At 40.1% G+C, this 20,065-nt stretch overlaps 1 protein-coding gene across 8 annotated transcripts in view; it reads right to left on the minus strand.

Annotated features, from left to right (window-relative positions):
- Positions 1-610: 610 nt before the first annotated feature.
- Positions 611-20,065, minus strand: part of insc (INSC spindle orientation adaptor protein) — a 321,619-nt gene continuing 302,164 nt past the window's right edge. For 3 of the 8 annotated variants that reach the window (XM_079604170.1, XM_079604166.1, XM_079604169.1), the window contains exon 13: positions 611-1,304. In XM_079604170.1, the coding sequence (XP_079460296.1) occupies positions 1,152-1,304 (153 nt within the window). In that variant the 3' untranslated portion in view covers positions 611-1,151. Of the gene's footprint in view, positions 1,305-7,907; positions 15,554-19,896; positions 20,041-20,065 lie in introns of those variants that run through there. The other 5 variants (XR_013796582.1, XR_013796581.1, XR_013796583.1 and 2 more) reach the window with 5 other exon arrangements.

Genomic DNA, 20,065 nt, shown 5'->3' on the forward strand with positions numbered 1-20,065 from the left:
TCTTATGGTGTTGACTCTTTTAGTGTTCATACAAATATTTACACACATTAAGTTTACTGAAAGTAAAAACAGTTGAAAGTCAGGACGTTTCTTTTTTTGCTGAGTTTATATACATAATTATCATCATCAAAAGCCTAACAAGAGCAAAACGTTTAGAAGAAAAAAAAAATATATACACACATTACAGACATACACAAGAAATATGTCCACAATGTTACAGATACATGCACTGCAGTGAACCTAATAGTCCTGTGATTCGTTCATACCATAGGGTTCAACAGTAGACAGTTAATTTATCTAAAAAGCTTCTCTTCTCAAGGGCTGTTTAATGATGATACCACCTCTAGGGTTTGGCAATAACCTCTCAATACCAATAACACTGAGGGAGGCAGCAGAGCTATGGTTCTTCTCTGATTAATATTTAGCAATGGCATAAGTCAAGGTTATTGTTTCTGATAGCAACCTTATGTTCTATGATTCTCAGCTTGAGGTTACGTTTTGTTTGCCCAACATACATAATTCCACAAGGGCATATCAGCACATAAATGACATGGGTCGAGAGTGTTACGACCCGGCTCCAAGCCATAACATAAAGAGGACAATTCACAAAATGGGTTTACATAAAGAAACATATAAGTTTATTTAGAGTTAAACAAACCGTGTCTAGGGTCAAAACATAAGGAAACGATAAATATCAATACAACATCAAATCAATAAATGGTTGGAAATGGGGTTGGTAGAGTGGTGGAAATCATAAAGGGAACACAAACTCATTAACCCACCCTTCACACAAAGACACAAAACAAAAATGAGAGAGTTGACAAAATCCAGGAGATCCTTAAATAAGTTGCCACAGGTGCAGCTGATCTTCAACAAGGCAACTCCGCCCACAGAGGAGGAATTGGACCTAGAATTGATTCAAAAGAAACTAGTGTTAAAAACAGGGGCAGGACCGTAACACCTCCACCCACAAGACATTAAATAATCTGGATTATTTAATAAAAATAAATAAACATAACCCCAAAATTAGGAGGGGGAACAAACAACGACATATCAATTTACATAAAATAAAGAAAAATACCTACTGATAAATGGCAATTTACCACTCACAAAGGGCCACATTATTGAAAGAATCCACAATTTGAATTTGATCAGTGGTCACAGGCAGGAACATCGCAAGAGGTTACGCATGAGACTGCGTCAGCTAACAAATTTTCCTTTCCCTTAATGTGATGAATTTGCAGAGGATATGACTGCAAAAACAAACTCCATCTCATCAAGCGCTGGTTGGTGGTACAACTCCGCTGTAAAAAGACGAAAGGGATTATGAGCAGTCATCACCTTAATCAGGTTGCCGCTGCCCAAATAAACATCAAAATGTTGGATAGCCAATATCAATGCCAAAGCCCCTGATAGTCGTTTCTTTCTGGGACACGGTTTCCAAACACCCCCTTATGGGTTAACGCAAATTCATCAGCCATGACTGCTGCATCACATAGCTTGGAAACCTTCTGTTCATTCAAGTAGGTAACTAGATCTTCAGGGACACAAGTCTTAAACTCCTCTAAAAGAACTAAATCCCTAAGCTGTTCTTTAGTTTCGACCTGTTTAGCAGCACACCACCTATCAAACATGTTCTCTTTTTCCCGAGCAAACTCTACAAACGTCTGCTTTTCACTTTTAAAGTAATTTCGGAAACGTTGCCGATATGCTTCGGGCACTAACTCGTAAGCATGAAGGATGGAAGTTTTAACAGTGTCATATACAGCACTCTGTTCTAAACTAAGGGCTGAATAAACTTCTTGAGCCTTACCCGTAAGCACACATTGTAAAAGCAGCGTCTAAACCTCTTTTGGCCACTTCAACGTAGTCGCAACTCTCTCAAAGTGGGAGAAATACTTTTCTACTTCCCTTTCAGAAAAAGGAGGAACCATTTTAATATGCCTCCCAATATAAAAAACTTGCTCTACCCTTTGAGAAGACTCGGAGGGAACCCCAAAAGATGAAACAGGCGGCTGACCCTCAAGTCCCCTACCTGCCAACTCCAACTCCATTTTTTTAAGGACAAAAGCACGCTCATGCTCCCTTTCCTCTCCTTCCAATTTCCTCATCTCAAATTCTCCCTGCAGCTCTTTCTCTTTCAAAGCGATTTGGTCTTGTGCTAGACGACACCTCACTAACTCCAAATCTAGCTCTTTTTCTCGTAACGCCATCTCTTTCAGCTTAACTTCACTGCCAACAACAATACCTGGCACTTGCAATTTTTCACTAAAAACTTTTTTTTTTCTCTAAAGTGCCCTTTAAGCTTTTTAAGATCGACTCTTTCAGTTTCTTATCAGCACTAGTGAGCTCGATATCATAATGAGCAGCAACCAGTAACAGCTGCTCTTTAGTGCACTTTTCAAGTGATTCCTCAGAAGGTTCTTTCAAAAAGTCTTCCACATTAGAGCCATGGCTAAATTCTACACCTTCACAACAGTAGCTACCTTATGAGTTTCCATAAACACCACAGTGTCCTTTCAAACATATTCCACAAAAAAAGGATTTAAACTTATGAACAACTCCATTTCCACAAAGCTACTAAACAGTAATTTAATCTACACCAGGTTGACCAGTCAATCACTTACCCGAACACTACAAAGGTTTAACAAAACCCTATCAATAGGTAACATGCTAACAATATAGGACTCCTAGTAAAAGACACCAACTCACAAGTCACAAAATCATGCCTAAATTGCTGACCAAATTCAACAACCTAGCATTAAACTGCATGTTACCTAAAACTGGCATGTTACTTAAAACTTCAACATGCCTAACAACTTTGGTTACTGGTGCAAAATTACTTACCAATTTGAAGGAAGTGGGTATGAGAAAAAATTCTGCTCTCTCAAACAAAACAACATTCCACAAGTTCCCCAAACTCATCATTGATGCTAAACACCCCACCAATTAACATGGATATTTTAGACAACAACTCCGGTACATCAAAACAAAAAACTATCTAATCTTCAAAGGCTTACCAGGCTCGGGGCCACTTTAAACGCTGAACTTCATGTCACCTGGCAAAAACCAGGCCCTGAATAGCGTACCCCCAACAGAGATTAAATCTCCACCCAGGATACCTTCAAAAATAACAAACTAACAAAACAAACTAAAAAAACAAACAGTGTGCCGTTGGAAGGATTGACTAGCAACCCAGCTGGAACACTCTACCCAACCGGAGACCTCTAATAATCCAATAACTTTTTCCACACTCCACTCAACAAATAAAACCCCAACTCCAAACCACTATTGATCCCGGACGAGCCCCCAATTTATGTTACGACCCGGCTCCAAGCCATAACATTAAGAGGACAAGTCACTAAATGGGTTTACATAAAGAAACATATAAGTTTATTTAAAGTTAAACAAACGGGTCAAAGGGTCAAGTGGTGTCTAGGGTCAAAACATAAGGAAACGATAACAAATACTGTATCAATACAACATCAAATCAATAAATGGTTTTGATTTTGATAGATCCTTAAATAAGTTGCCACAGGTGCAGCTGATTTTCAACAAGGCAACTCCGCCCACAGAGGAGGAATTGGACCTAGAATTGACTCAAAAGAAACTAGTGTTAAAAACAGGGGCAGAACCGTAACAATAGACAATTTACAAATTCTTTGGTGTTATATTTTCGTCTGGAATGTGGGTGACTTAATGTTTTAGTGTCTACAGTGTTGGTGCAATGAGCACATCTACCACATCTATAATTCCCATAGACTTGTTGAGAAAGCCAGTTTGTCTATGTCCTGGTACATAGAACTAACCACCATGTCTCTAATATTTCTGCTTCTTTTAAAACAGAAACGAGGTTTGGAAGAAGACACATGATTAAGATTGGTGTAACCAAGGTTGCCAGGGAGTAAAAGAGAAAAAAAAAAGTAATGTAATAAGGGGAGAGAATTATTGAGAAACGTAGTAAATTCAAAAGTAGTAAAATAATAAAAGAAATATTAATTTCATACGAACGTATATTTTCATTTGGGCATTAGTTGACAAATGGTAATGAGTTTGAACCTGAGATGAGCCAATGAGAGCGCAGAATGCGGCGGGATTGATTTCCGGGGTTTGCACGAGGTTTATGCGTGGAGTTAGAGGCAGCTCTCTCTCTCGTGTACGGATGCCTGATGAGCGCGGTGTCACGACGCTCCGGGGAACAGAGAGAAAGAAAATAATCTTCTAGATGAATTCTGTCGATGGATTGATGTGAGTGAAATGACGTGTTTTATTTCCTATTAGTTAAGAGTGACGTTGGTGTTGTTATTCAATTAAATTCCTTTTATTGTCATTGCATGTAAAATACAATGAAATTAATTAGCAAACCTTACGGTGCATCCATACATGACAACACAACAACAATAATTAAGACACCATAAATGTAACACACTACAATACAGAAACTTGATAGATTCATGTAATAATATTGCACCTTGTCGTCACAAAGTGACCTTAACTGTAATTATAATTGGTGCAACTGAATCATGATTTTCCAAGGTGTGTCAAAAGTCCAGTTGTTTGCCGTGTTAAGTTCTCTTACAGCTTTGAGTTAAAAGCTATTCTTAAATCTATTAGTCTGTGATGCAATAGACCTAAAACGCCTACCAGAGGGCAACTGGACAAACAGATGATGTCCAGGGTGGGATGGATCTTTGAGGATGTTAGCCGCTCTACTCAGACAACGCAAGTTGAATAATTGCTCCAGTGAGGGCAGAGAGTCGCCAATGATCTTCTGGGCTGTACTGATGACCCTCTGGAGGGCTCTCCTATCCGCTGCTGAGCAGCTGGCAAACCACACCGAAATGCAGTACGTTAGTACACTCTCTATGGAGCTACGGTAAAAGGATACCAGAAGTTTCCGTTGCAGTTGATTTTGCCGAAGTATTCTCAGGAAATGAAGTCTCTTCTGAGCCTTTTTGACTATTTCGGTGGTATTGTTCGCCCATGAGAGATCTGCAGCAATGTATGTGCCTTGTGGCGAAAAAAAGTCCAAAATACACATTTAGGTCTTTATTTTACTGACTTTGTCTATTTGCGTCTGTAGATTTCTCCGAAATTCAACAAAAGTTGGCGTTCTAAATCAACGCGTTGCTCCGCGATCTCTGTGTTCTTCCTTTAATCACGCACACGTCTGAAAAGCTCTCTCTCTGCTGTACGTTGCTGTCTGATCCAAATATGGTAATTTCCTTTTAATCAGCAACCAATCGTGAAAGTATAAAGACATTTAACTCTAAAAGCGAAATCTCATTGGCTGATGTCAATTTTTGACAACGTGATTCGTTCAGATGCATCACGTGACGCGCTCTGACATTTCTGACTGTTTTTCTGCTCAGTTAAAGGCCATAAATGCTGTGTTTATAAGTTTTGATGTGATTTAGGTGGTTTGTATTGTTGTTGCTAATGATTTGATAAGATATTGTGTCAGTAAGTAGTTGTTTTCACTAAAAAAGTAGGATTTTTTACATTACAAATCTTTAAATGCCTTTTTTTCAAAATGAGTTTTTTGTCATTCTCCAGTAGAAATATCTCAGCCTATGTAGCACCGATGTACACCAACCTTTCCAGTTATACACTTAGCAGTATTCTGAAGATATGTTCAGAGGGATTTTTTAATGAATCATTCCTGGCCTGATTTATGTGACATTTTAATAAAAAAAATATGGCGAAAATTGATTTTTTAAGGCTATGGACAGTATATTTTGATTTCCTATGTAATGAAAGCATATATCCTGAAATCCCTCTGAACATCTTTCTTCATCTTGTGTGTAATCAAAGTGAAAAAAGAATTTTGCACCTGGCTTTATCTTATGTTCAGATCTATCTACTGAAAATATATGCAACATTGCGCATATTTAATGAGATATTGCCTAATTTGCATAATTAAACATACAAATTTCAAAAACTTGTAATACATTTTTTTTATGAACTTGTGCAAGTAATCAACTGAGGAAGTTTCATGGTGATATCTATTATTTTAAAATTGTACCCTATTCACCTGTAGTGTCTCACCTTAAGATTATTATCCGAACACCACATCGCCAGTCTCTGGACTTCATCCCTATAAGCAGTCTCATCCTCTCCTGAAATAAGTCCAACCACAGTCTGCAAACTTAAGAATGGTGTTTGTGGGGTGGGTGGAGACACAGTCATAAGTATAAAGAGAATAAATAAGGGGACTCAGCACACAACCTTGTGGGGCTCCTGTGCTAAGTGTGAGGGTGGAGGACAGATGGGGACCCAGTCTAACGGACTGAGGGCGATTTGTCAAAAAGTCCTTGATCCAATGACAAATGGATTGGGAAAAGCCTAGGTCAGCAAGTTTTGTGACCAATCTGCCCGGAATGACTGTATTAAAGGCAGAGCTAAATTCTATGAAGAGCATCCTCACATAAGCCCCCTGATGTTCCAGAGACTGTTTTTGATATGTTTTAGGACCAGCTTCTCAAAACATTTCACAATGACCGGAGTAAGTGCGATTGGACGACAATCATTGAAGCTACTGATGACTGTCTTTTTTGGCAGCGGGATAATTATGGCAGACTTCAGGCAAGATGGAATAGTAGATGTAGAGAGAGACTGGTTAAAGATTCTTGTGAAGACCATAGACAGCTGGTCTGCACATGACTTAAGCACCCTTCCTGTCACTCCATCAGGGCCGGCCGCCTTCTTTGGGTCGACTGCCTTGAGCACACATCTCATATCATGTTCCTGCACTGTGAGAGTGTGACTGTTAGAGGCTGATGGAGGTATTCTGGCAGTTCCTTCTGCTTTCGTCTCATAACGTGCAAAGAAACAATTAAGTTCTTCTGCTTCTTCGCACGTTATGAGAGTGAAACGAACATTCAGCTGGTTAATATAAAAGTGTATGGTGATATACATACCCATACGGAAATGTAATATATATCATATATGTCCCTATATCGCTAGTGACGACGTCATATATGCTAAATATAAGACAATATATTGCTATCACATGTATACATATCTCTACATATATGTTGATATAGGTTTTTAACATATATAAATTTCCCATATTAAATGAGTATATTGACATATGAATATGATGTGTATGATTATTATTTATATAATACTGTATGTTTTAACCATATATGTCACCGATATGTTTAATTTAATATATGCCAAACTATTTACTATTTAACTATTTATTTCAAGTCTACAGATCAAGTCCACATATCCACATTTTATTTCAATTTCTATCTCATTTTCGAATCTTTTATAAATAAAATGTATTATTTATTATTTTACCTCTTCTTGACCAGCTCATAAAAACAAAACAAATACTACACAAATTCTATTTGAAAACTGATAATTATATATGTGACATGTATGTAAAAAAACACTATTATACATAGGCTACATAAAATATATGGGCTGGTTTTATGTCAATTGTTCCATTTTCTAATAGGTTTTATATATGGGCATATATATGGGTATATATATTTTATATATGTGGATATATTTCATATATGTACATATATTACATTTCCGTATGGGTATACTTAAATAGCATCAGAGTATTGCTAAAGTGTTTATGGAGTGTTTTTTTTTTATTAAAAAGGGTAAATAGAACGATTTAAACGGGATGTGCTGTACCTGCACCACTCTGGAATTTTATGTGAGTTTAACGATCTCCTTGGTAAGTCAAATTGCTTTGTAATTGTTACAAATCAGACTGTTATTGTTGTAAAAGAGGAAAACCAAGAGAAATTAAACCTGTGAGTGATTTATATGTATTAAAAAAAAAGTTTAATGCTTTAATTGGTTAATAACAGCTAAACTGTCGGAAAAGTGGTTAATATATTAATCAATATATTATGTTGAGAAATAGTCACAAACTTTGTCTATGTAAAATAAATATTCTTTATTTGAAAAATGCATTTACATATGTTCAAGTTCTGTGTAAAATGTATGATGATTCATTTACTGTCATGGGTTAACAATGTTTATTGTATGCTGTTACAATTGAAGATACTAATGATATTTTTTGACCTTGTCTGTTCAAGGTCAGGGTTTTTTTCTGTTGTTCTGTTTTTTCCCCCAAATTCGCCTGATGTCCTCAGTCTGATGTGATGCTGTGTTGGTGCCTGCCCTGTATACTGGGTTTGTCCCGGCCTTCCAGTGGTTCTGAGGAGGGTTTGGACTGGCGAGCCTCCCTTGAGTTGTTCTTGGATCTTTCAGTTGAGGAAATCAAGTATTTGCACTGATTTGAACTGCGAATGGTAGGAAAAATAATCATTTTCCTCATCTTTAGTTTTTTTTCTCGGATGGAGACCTTTTTCATCATCAACAGATAAAGGACAATTACCTTTTTCTACAGACTTTTCAAAGAACTCTCTTCAAAACTCTGTTGTTCAATTGGGTTTCATATTGGTTATTTGGGGTTTACTTTGTTGAAACCCAAAGGAAAAAAATTGAGACCTAAAGAGACAAAGGACACCATAGTAAGATTTGGGAAGTTACATTCTGGTTGAAAAAATAAATACATAACCATATTTTTATTTTATTTGTTTATCAACTACTGTAAATCACCTGTTGTCATATTGAAAATACACAGTGTGTGTTCAAACGAGTGTTCACTGTTGTTGTGGCATCTTTCTCAGCAGCGAATCTATTTCTTCTGAAACGCTGGTCCATAGATTGGCATAGAGTGGGTTATTCATCTACTAGTTAATAGCCAGAGAGTAAGCGCTACATTGGGGTCACATTCCAGGACTTTCCCGTGTCTATTTATGATATTTTTAACCTGTCTCGAAGCAGTAGAGTATTCCGACATAAAAGTAATTATTTGTTCTTGTTCATATTGTCTACTAGGACGAGGATGTAATAGCTCTCCTCTATCCTTCTGATCAGCCCTCTCCATAGCTGAATCAATAAGGGTCTGACTGTACCCCCTCTGTTTAATTCGTTCTGCCTTAACATTTCATTAGCCTTAACTTTGTAGTCATCTTCCTTGTTACAAATTCTTCTCAACCTAATAAATTTGCGAGATCTTGTGGGTCCTCTTGACTTCAGCTGTCAGTCATGGCCCAAGCCGTTCTACAACAAATCCGGACTTGGTGGGTATTGAAGGACGGCGGAGCACGGAGCCGATCCGCAGTTGGTGGAAATCCGGGGTTAGGCTTGTTCGACTTGAACCGGCGCTGCACAGACCGATCGGTGAATGACATCAAAATACCGCGAGAGCGAATGGAGAGCAGACGGCTCCTTATGCTTTTCAATCACTCTCGTGGTACTTTGATGTCATAAACCATAAAATTAAATGCAGTCATTGGAATAGGTATTTTACTAATTATTTTACTAAGTCTTATCAGATTTAATCATCTTACTGCACTGGCAGATAATTTGACTTGTTTTTAGACTGTATCTTCTTAAAAGGTACACCGTGTAGTTTTTTTTAAATGTTTTATTAGCTAAAATCAATGTCAATCCAATTACCTATGCCAATGATCTAACTTACCCTCATACGCAAAGAATATCTTATCTTTATTTACATGGGACGGGTAAGTCCACGGAGGCTTCCATGTCGTTCCGCCATCTTGAAAAACTGTAATAGCAGAGAGGGACAAAAAGCACTAGCCTACCTTAACGCGTTTCCACAATGCATTTTCGTTCAGAGCCAGCGTCATGTGACTGAAACCAGCTAAAGGAGATCAGTGAGAGGCTGCACTGCACGGTACTTCATAATGCAGGATCATACTTATGCCGAGCCACAGGAGAAGGAATCCTCGTCACCAAAATTTTATTTAAAAGGAAACGTGACCAGCAAATTAAAAAACCGAGGGTAAATATCGGGAAAGCTTTTCCCAGATGGAAAGAGCTTCTGAAGGAGAAAGACTTTGAAAGGGACTCTGAAGTTGCCTGCTTTCTTCTCGACAGGTAAGTCAATGTTACGGTCTAAATGACAAGCTTTTTTTCATTGCTTGGTTGTGTAATTCATTATATAGGCAGCATAAAAGTAGGCGCTGAAGAGCACTAGTCTGTATTCAGACCTCTGCACCACAAACATTTGGATATTATCAGGCTAGGAGAATTTATGTCTCAATGATGTATACATCAAACTGTCTAATATGGCAGCTGAGCCCCTTAGATCCTAAATGTATTATTCTCAAATGTGGTCCTGACTGAAATAATAAAAGAATCTTCCAAGACTAGAGAACCCCCAGTGAATATCAGCCATTTCCAGTCCTGTTTGTGTATACATGTTGCACACACTAATATTTCATTGGACTGACTTTAATTTGATTGCACTGTGCATTCATCATGGCATTGCTTCCACAACCTTATGCAACATCACAACATTTATTTCCATCAAGAGTTGCATCAATTTTTGTTCAAGATCTTGTATCGACAATGAGTCGAGCACTCTGTAAAGTCTCCTCCAGCACATCCCAAAGACTTTCACTGAGGTTAAGGTCAGGACTCAGAGGTACCAATCCATGTGTGAAAATTATTCTTTATGCTCCCTGAACCACTCTTCAAATATTTGAGCCTGGTGAATATTGGCATTGTCATCTGGGAATTTGGCCATGAAACATCTTCCTATATGGTTGTTTAAGGAATGAAAAGCTCACACCAGTAAGGGTTAAAATAACTGTTGCCAAACATTTAACATGCTAGAAACATAATAATCAGTGCAACAATGATCAAATCATAGACACGTAAGTTTACCTATTTAAATCCAAACAGCGACCTTTTTTTTTTTTGGCCAGACAGTGAATATATTTTGTCTTGGTAGTTTTAAAAAATATTAATATAATAAATATAAATATGTATAATACCACTTTCAAATGTATTTCAAGTTGTCAAGTGAATTATGTACACTACCATTAATTTGCAAATCATATTCTGGCGACAGTAAGATTATGAAAACTGCATACTATTTACATATGACATTAAACTGACAACGGCAGCTACATAGGTCAAGAATCGATTGCAATAAAGTTCATAACTGTTTAAAAAAACAATGTTTACATGACACAGACATTTACATTTAAACTGAGGGAGATATGAACTTAATCAATTAAGAATTTAGTAAAGAACAGTCCAACAGTCTGATCAACAGAAAGAAGCAGTCAAGCAACAGGAGGAGACAGTAACTGTTAGAGGTTTGTCTTTTTCTCATTTGATTTTAGTGCAGTTGTTGTTACTAGGAAAATTAGTTTGTTTACTCTGTTCACGTGCTGTAATCGCGTTTGCTCTTGTTTGTAAACAGCTCCGTTAGTGAGGCGTGGCCAGCTGAATTCAATAACAATATTTTTTAGGCGAGCATATAATCGATTAGTATACCGCAGCAGCCCTCATGTGAAGACCTCATCGTGTAAAGACCAGCGACTCTACCTGCGCCACTCCACCGAGCAAGGACACCGTCAAGGCTCGAGTATTGTTTTTCTTTCCTTTTATACAGCTTGGTATCATCTGTTTGTTTTAGTCACCTGTTTTCACTATGTGCTTCCAAATCCCTACTATTATTAACACTCGTAAATCACGTCTCACGTAGGAGCCAGCACAATCCTAACAACCTGCATACTTCCCCTGTGTCTTCTAGTACATTACTTTATTTTCTGGTTGGTCTCTGGAATTGCCAATCTGCTGTAAACAAAGCAGACTTCATTACATCTATTTCTAGTCATTCAGGTCTCAATCTTGTGGCCCTGACTGAGACCTGGATCAGACTAGAAGACACTACCACACCTGCAACCCTTTCCACTCACTTTACTTTTTCACACACCCCTGGCCTGACTGGGAGGGGTGGGGGTACTGGTCTGCTCATCTCCAATGAATGGAAATGTAATCCATCTCTGTGTAACAATAGATCATTTGAATTGCATGCAATTACTATTACCAGTCCTATTAAAATCCACTTAGTAGTCGTTTATCGTCCTCCAAGTCAGCTTTGCAATTTCTTCCCCGAAGATGGTGCTCCTCTGGTAATTCTTGGAGACTTCAACATCCACCTAGAAAAACCTCAGGCTGCTGATTTCCACACTCTGCTTACCAGATTCAACCTCAAGCCAGTATCTACCGCGGTTACTCACAAATCAGAGTAACCCTAACCCTAACCCGACTAACCCTAACCCTAACACATCTTAACAGCTAACACACACATTCTCTTGACTCTCAGAGGCAGATATCTCCAAACTCATCCTTTCCAATCACACTATTACCTGTCCGATTGATCCTATTCCCCATTCATCTCCTTCAAGCCCTTTCTTCTTCAGTTGTACCCGCACTCACTCATACCATCAACACCCTTCTTCACACTGGTACCTTTCCCACAGCATTTTAGCAGGCTAGGGTAACCACACTGCTTAAGACACTCACTCTAAACCCAGCACTTTATCCCTTCTTCCATTCATTGCTAAAACATTTTAATGAGTTGTTTTAAACCACATAACCACATTTCAACCACATTTCTTGCACATAATAACCTCCTGGACAACAACCAGTCTGGTTTCAAAAGCATACACTCAACTGAGACTGCCCTGCTCTCTGTTATTGAAGCTCTGAGACTGGCAAGGGCAACTTCCAAATCTTCAGTGCTCATCCTGCTGGATCGGTCTCATGCTTTTGACAAAGTTAACCACCAGATCCTTCTGTCAACCCACAAGACAAAGGCCATCTCAGGAGCCCCACTCCAATGGTTCAAGTCTTACCTCTCAGATGAGGTGTCTAAGTTGTAACTTCTAGCTACTGGGGTGCCTCAGGGCTCAGGGCTTGGACCACTTCTCCTCACCATCTACATGTTATCACTAGGATCTGTCATTCAGAAATGTTTTTTGGTTGCTGGTTTTTCCTATCACTGCTACGCTGATGACACACAACTCTACCTCTCATTCCAACCAGAGGATCCGACGGGGGCAGCTCACATCTCAGCCAGCCTGACATACATTTCTTGCTGGATGAAGGAGCACGACCTTCAACTAAACCTTGCGAAGACTGCTTGTGGTCTCGGCCAACCCAACACTTCATCACAACTTCTCCATTCAGCTCGGTTCATCAACCATAACTCCATCAAGGTCAGCCAGGAACCTTGGAGTTGTGATCGATGATCAGTTGAACTTCAAAGACCACATTGCTAGCACTGCCCGGTCCTGTAGATTTGCCTTATACAACATCAGGAGGATCAGGCCCTTCCTATCAGAGCTTGCTACACAACTCCTTGTCCAAGCTCTTGTTATATCCGGACCAGACCTATTGCAATGCTCACTTGGCAGGCCTTCCAGCATGTACTGTCAAACTTCTGCAACTGATCCAGAATACTACAGTAAGAGTGGGTTTTAATGAGCCGAAGAGAGTGTACGCCTCTCCTCATAAAATTGCACTGGTTGCCAATTGCCGCTCGCATCAAATTCAAGGCACTGATGTTTGCCTACAGAAGAACCACTGGCTCTGCACCTCTATACCTAAACACATTACCTAGACCTAGGTCCCTTCCAGAAGCTTGCGCTATGCAAGTGAACGGTGCCTTGTGGTGCTATCTCAAAGAGGCACAAAATCACTTTCATGGACCTTCACCTGGACTGTTCCCTGCTGGTGGAATGATCTGCCCAACTCAACCAGAGCTGCTGAGTCTCTAGCCATTATCAAGAAACTGCTAAAGACGCATCTTTTTCGCCAACATTTGACTCAACAATACTAATCACTTCCTATTCCAGATCTATTATGAAAAAATCCTTGCTACGTGTGCTGCACTGGACTAGCTGGGACTGGTCACAACATTTGCATATTGTTGCCCTATTGTTCATTTGATTTCTTCTATTTAGCGTCTACTAAATTATTAAATGTAATCAAAATCTCAATTTTCAAATTCTGTCAATTTTATCACTAATTAAAAAAAAAAAGTGTGGTGACAGATCGCTGTAGCGCAACAGTTCAAGCAGCACGTGAACCGATAATTTCTTCCTCTTTACTGCTAGTTAAAGCTCCATGATGATGTTGACATTGAAAGATTATGTGTGTAATGTTTCTAGCCTGACGTATTTAATATCCGTTTATTGTAAATATCGTACAAATCATTCAGTGTGAATTCTCATGTGGTAATTAAGGTTTCTATTTCGGGTGAAACTTCTTCCACACTGTTGGCAGATATAAGGCTTCTCTCCAGTGTGGATTCTCATGTGGACTTTAAGGTGTACATGTTGATAAAAACTTTTTCCACATTGAGAGCATGTATAAGGCTTCTCTCCAGAGTGTATTCTCATGTGCCGGTTAAGGATTCCTTTATGATTGAATCTTTTTCCACACTGTTGGCAAGTGAAAGGCTTCTCTCCAGTGTGGATTCTCATGTGGTAATTAAGGTTTCCTTTTTGGTTGAAACTTTTTCCACACTGTTGGCAGGTGAAAGGGCTCTCTCCAGTGTGAATTCTCATGTGGTATTTAAGGTTTCTTTTTCGGGTGAAACTTTTTCCACACTGTTGGCAGGTGTTAGGCTTCTCTCCCGTGTGGATTCTCATGTGGACTTTAAAGTGTACATGTTGATCAAAACTCTTCCCACATTGAGGGCATCTATAAGGCTTCTCTCCAGAGTGAATTCTCATATGCCTGTTAAGGATTCCTTTTTGGTTGAAACTTTTGCCACACCTTTGGCAGGTGAAAGGCTTCTCTCCAGTGTGAATTTTCATGTGGTAATTAAGGTTTCCTTTTCGGGTGAAACTTTTTCCACACTGTTGGCATGTGAAAGGCTTCTCTCCAGTGTGGATTCTCATGTGGACTTTAAGGTGTACATGTTGATCAAAACTCTTCTCACACTGAGGGCATTTATAAGGCTTCTTTCCAGAGTGAATTCTCATATGCCTGTTAAGGATTCCTTTTTGGTTGAAACTTTTGCCACACCTTTGGCAGGTGAAAGGCTTCTCTCCAGTGTGAATTTTCATGTGGTAATTAAGGTTTCCTTTTCGGGTGAAACTTTTTCCACACTGTTGGCATGTGAAAGGCTTCTCTCCAGAGTGGATTTTCATGTGGACTTTAAGGTGTACATGTTGATCAAGACTCTTCCCAAACTCTAGGCAAGTGTAAGGGCTCTCTCCAGTGTAAACTCTCTTGTGCACTTTAAGGTTCCTGTCTTGAACAATAGTCTTTCTACACTGAGAGTGTGTATCAGGCTTCTCTCCAGTGTGAATTCTCATATGCCTGTTAAGGATTCCTTTTTGGTTGAAACTTTTTTCACACATTTGGCAAGTGTAAGGCTTCTCTTTATTGTGAATTATCATGTGCCTGTTAAGGATTCCTTTTTGGTTAAAACTTTTCCCACATTGTTGGCAGGTGAAAGGTTTCTCTCCAGTGTGAATTCTCATGTGGTCTTCAAGGTGTCCTTTCTGATTGAAACACTTTGCACACTGAGGACATGTGTAAGGTGTATGACTTATAGTCCCTGTCTTTTGCGCTATATTTTGTGAGGACTTTTCTCCAGTAATGCAATAATGATGATTGTTATATTGATATTTCTCTTCCATTTCCTTCAGTACTTCACTCTCCTCTTTCAGTGCCATCAGGTCTAAGGCAAAAAAAAGAGAAAAAGAGAATTTTTTTGTTAACCCCAGTTTAATGGCACAAAGCAAAGACATCCAATAATTTATAAAGCATAAAGCATCAAAACCCATTTAGCCATCAAAACCATCTTATACCCAGTTGGCAGTTAAACCCTTAATAAAAAATAAAAAATAAAATTTACCCAGGAGATCTGGTAAATTATAGACTGATCTCGATGTCATACTTTACTTTTGTCAGGGAGCAGGCAATGTTTGCTATAACTTTGGAATAACCCATTGCTGCCAAGTGGAGTTACAACTCCCCAATTGACCAAACCTGAAACCAAAACAGTTGCAAGCGCAAGCGATGCAATCACAGATGCAAGCGAGAGAGCACAGCAGATCAAAACAAGAGAAACACAAAATCTTTATAATACAATTTAATGTTTAAATATCAGAAAAAATAGTTCACAAAAACTGATTTACCAAAATGGAGCAAGCTGTAAATATGTTATTATTTTCAGGGCCAGTTGCCTATATATGCAGAAATTAGATTCAACTTTAATCAACCCATCAAAGTCGGTCAGAAATCTTGGAGTAACATTTTATGAGCATTTGACCTTCACAGACCACATCACAAAGACAGCTCGATCATGCAGGTTTGCACTGCACAACATCAGGAAGATCAGGCCTTTCCTAACAGAGCATGCAACACAACTTCTCGCCCAGGCCTTGGTTATCTCTAGGCTTGATTACTGCAATGCTCTTCTGGCTGGTCTTCCATCATGTGCAATTAAACCTCTACAAATGATCCAGAATGCTGCAGCCCATCTTGTCTTCAATGAGCCCAAAAGGGCCCACGTCACTCCTCTGTTCATCTCTCTGCACTGGCTACCACTCGCTGCTCGCATCAAGTTCAAGGCATTGACGCTTGCTTACAGATCGACCACAGGCTCAGCTCCTCCTACTTTCACTCGCTCCTACGAGTCTACATCCCTACCAGAAGCCTGCGATCGGTCAATGAGCGACGGCTCGTGGTACCATCACAGAGAGCTACAAAATCACTCTCCAGAACATTCTCATTCACGGTTCCATGCTGGTGGAATGATCTCCCTACCCTCGTCCGGAATACAGATTCACTAACTACATTCAAAAGACAACTGAAAACTCATCTCTTCCGTGAGCACTTGACATAAAAAAATAAAATAAAAATCCTCCCTTCCTTTAATCCTCTCTTGTTTGGCTTATGCTACTCTGAGCAATGCCAGAACTTTGTATGTTGAGCACTTCTTGTGTTATTTTTGCCTCTTCACGATGACTTGCTTGCTGTAGTCCTCAGTTGTAAGTCGCTTTGGATAAAAGCGTCTGCTAAATGACTAAATGTAAATACAGGCGCATGACTCACGAGAAAGCCCCAAAAGGAGGACCTCAGTTTTTAATTGCACATGCTTATTTACCACAATTCTCTCACGTGAAAAGACTGTGTTTGTCCACCATCGCGGAGTCTCGCGGCGAGTGCACGGCACCAGAGAGTAATCTTGACCATACTTGCAAGAAAATGGGTACAAAATCAAATTCACAAATGTTACACCATTTAAATATTATTAAAAATACATAGGCTACTGAGTTACTAAAACAATCTTTGTCAAAGAATACACTTGTTTGTTCACAGTTTGAATGTTCTTGTTTCCATTTGTTTAATTTCAAGATCTGAGGTGAATTATCCATTGTTGCTTTTACAGCTACAAAGCTGGAGCACTAAATTATATTCAGTCACATTACACGCTTTTAACATTAAATAAAGCACATAAACAGTACCTGAGATTGTTATTGCCACACTTTGTGTTTGTTGTTCCAGTGCGACGTCTCAGGAAAAAAAACAACTGGGGGAGGGTGGGGAGGGGGGTTGAGGTTTACCGCTATACCGCGGGAATTTCTTGCTTTTCAACCGCGGTAAGAAATAATCCATACCGTCCCAGCCCTACATGGCGTCACCAAAGAGGCCGGAGAGGAGCGTCTTTCGGCCCGCATCCTTCAGGTCAGCTAGGGTTAACCACAGGTGCCTGTTAAGGACGACCATGAATCCCCTGGAGTGGCCAAAGGCCTGGGTGGAGCGCTAAGTCCGTTGCCATGCGCAGGTCTTTTATGACACCCGCGTCTAGTTTTTTTCGACGCCGTCATCCAGGGACTGGAAAAGCTTGGCCTGAAAGACCTTTAGCACTGAAGGACCCAATGAGGGTTACTACATTGAATGGAAGCCCTCTGGGATCTGGACTTGTCACCCACGTCACTGCTCCCTTACGACTTTCAGTTTCCCAACACCAGGAAGTAATAAACTTTCATCTGATCCCCTGTTTCGAGTTTCCTCTCGTCCTTGGCTATGGTATTTCATACCATTCAGGGATTTAAAAGCAAATAACAGAATTTTAAAATGGATCCTAAATTGAATAGGCAACCAGTGGAATGAGGCTAAAATAGGGGAAATGTGCTCATATTTACGCGTGCCAGTTAAAAGACGTGCAGCTGCATTTTGTACCATCTGGAGACGGGTGATGGATTATCCATTACAATAATCCAGCCGAGTGGTAACAAAGACATCTATAGCTCCTTTTACGAGCAGACTGCAAACTTCTTGTCTCAGAACGGGGTTGTTTTGAGGCAATGTAAGTGACAGTACCACGCCTTTGAAGCGGGGGGGCCTGCATCTGAACTGAAGAGAATACCTGTGTTGAATTATTCCCAGTAGCCAGGGTGAAATGCCTGGGATAACTCTCCACACGTCTAGAAAATGACACAGCGGCCGTATTCATTCTATGATCGCTGGTGTAGATGGGAGCCTTGCCCCGGCGAGGCTAAATGCTCTTGCGGGAGGGGGACGAGCGACGGGGCATCATGTGGCTCATCGCTTTCGTGCTCTTCTGAGCCTCAGAAAAACTGACTCCACGGCGTTACCAAAGAGGCCGGAGAGGAGCGTCTTTCGGCCCGCGTCCTTCAGGTCAGCTAGGGTTAACCACAGGTGCCTGTTAAGGACGACCATGAATCCCCTGGAGTGGCCAAAGGCCTGGGTGGAGCGCTAAGTCCGTTGCCATGCGCAGGTCTTTTATGACACCCGCGTCCAGTTTTTCGACACCGTCACCCAGGCCAGGGCTTTTTCTGACAACAGGGTGATGATGTATGCGATCTTGGACCGGTCGGTGGGAAATGACGAAGGTTGCAGCTCGAAGGAGAGAGAACATTGGGTAAAAAAAACCTTACAAGCACTAGGATCACCTAAGAACCGTTGGGGAGGGGGAGGCGGAAGACGAGGTTAAGCCAGGGGGTTAACTGCCACTGGCACTTGAATCTGAGGTACTGGGGCGGGGGTGGCTGTCGGGGGAAGTCGATCAGATATCTGCTTTATGAAAATCAGCATTTCCGACAGAAGTTGAGAATGTCTAACCATCAAGGCCTCTTGCTGAGCCAGAGCAGCTTCATGGCGTTTGACAGTCCCCTCGTAGTGGGACAGGGTGGCGAAAAGCTCCTGGGTACTGGCTGCCTCTGGGTTCATGTTTGCCTCTGTGTTTCTGTCAGGACCCGGTCACGAACTCGGATCTCCGGTGTGAGAAACAGTCACTTAGCAAACTGAGCCACTAATAGTCAGCAGAACCCAGAAGATGAGGCAGACACAGCAGTACTAGAGATGGTGTTTAATAATAAAAAAGAGGTAGAGTTCTTCAGGCAAAAAATATAAATCCACAATGTCAAAAGTAATGCCAAGAGGTGAAAAAAAAGGTAACCCACCAAGTCAAAAGGTAAATCCACAAGGAAAGTAGGTACGGCAGAAAAAGTCTCAAAATAATCAAAAAATAAATGATTACCAAAACAGAGTACCAAGAAGACCAGAAAGTCCAACTGGAGCAATACACAATCACAGCTTCACTGAGGCTGGGTGCTAACATTCAAACACAGAGCAAAGAACTAAGGAAAACTAAGGGTTTAAATACATACAAGGGAAACTAGGCACAGGTGCAAGTAATAACTGAAAACAAGGGAAAACAAAAGGACCAGACAAAAAAGCACAATGGGGGCCTCTAGTGGTCAAAAACCGGATAAAACCCGGCCGAATGTTGACAGGGGTCAATTTTGATTTCATGTCGACTTTAAGTTGCGTTGGGTTTTCTCCTCAACGTAAAGGTTAGAGGAGACCAAGAGAAACAGGATTATGTATTTCTGATCAGCAACACTAGATATAAACCACACGGCATACGCTAATAACTTATCATTACTGACTACTTTCTTCAGGGTAAAATTAAATATTAATTTCTGTAGAGCCGGACATTTGAATATGGATCACATGACTTCAGAGTTCAGCTCTGAGAATGAAACCAACCTGTTTGTTCCTCAGGCTCTTCATGTTTCACTCTGAGTGTTTCTTCAATCTTTATGTCTTCACTCTCCTCTTTAATTAACACCATGTTTGTAATAGTGTCACGCGGATCTCAGTCGCTTCACCGGGAGATGTTCTGTGTTTGTCCTGTTTAAGATGAGAATAATAACAG

This window comes from Phoxinus phoxinus (assembly GCF_949152265.1).
Source record: "Phoxinus phoxinus genome assembly, chromosome: 25".
In the NCBI taxonomy this organism is placed as follows: Eukaryota; Metazoa; Chordata; class Actinopteri; order Cypriniformes; family Leuciscidae; genus Phoxinus; species Phoxinus phoxinus.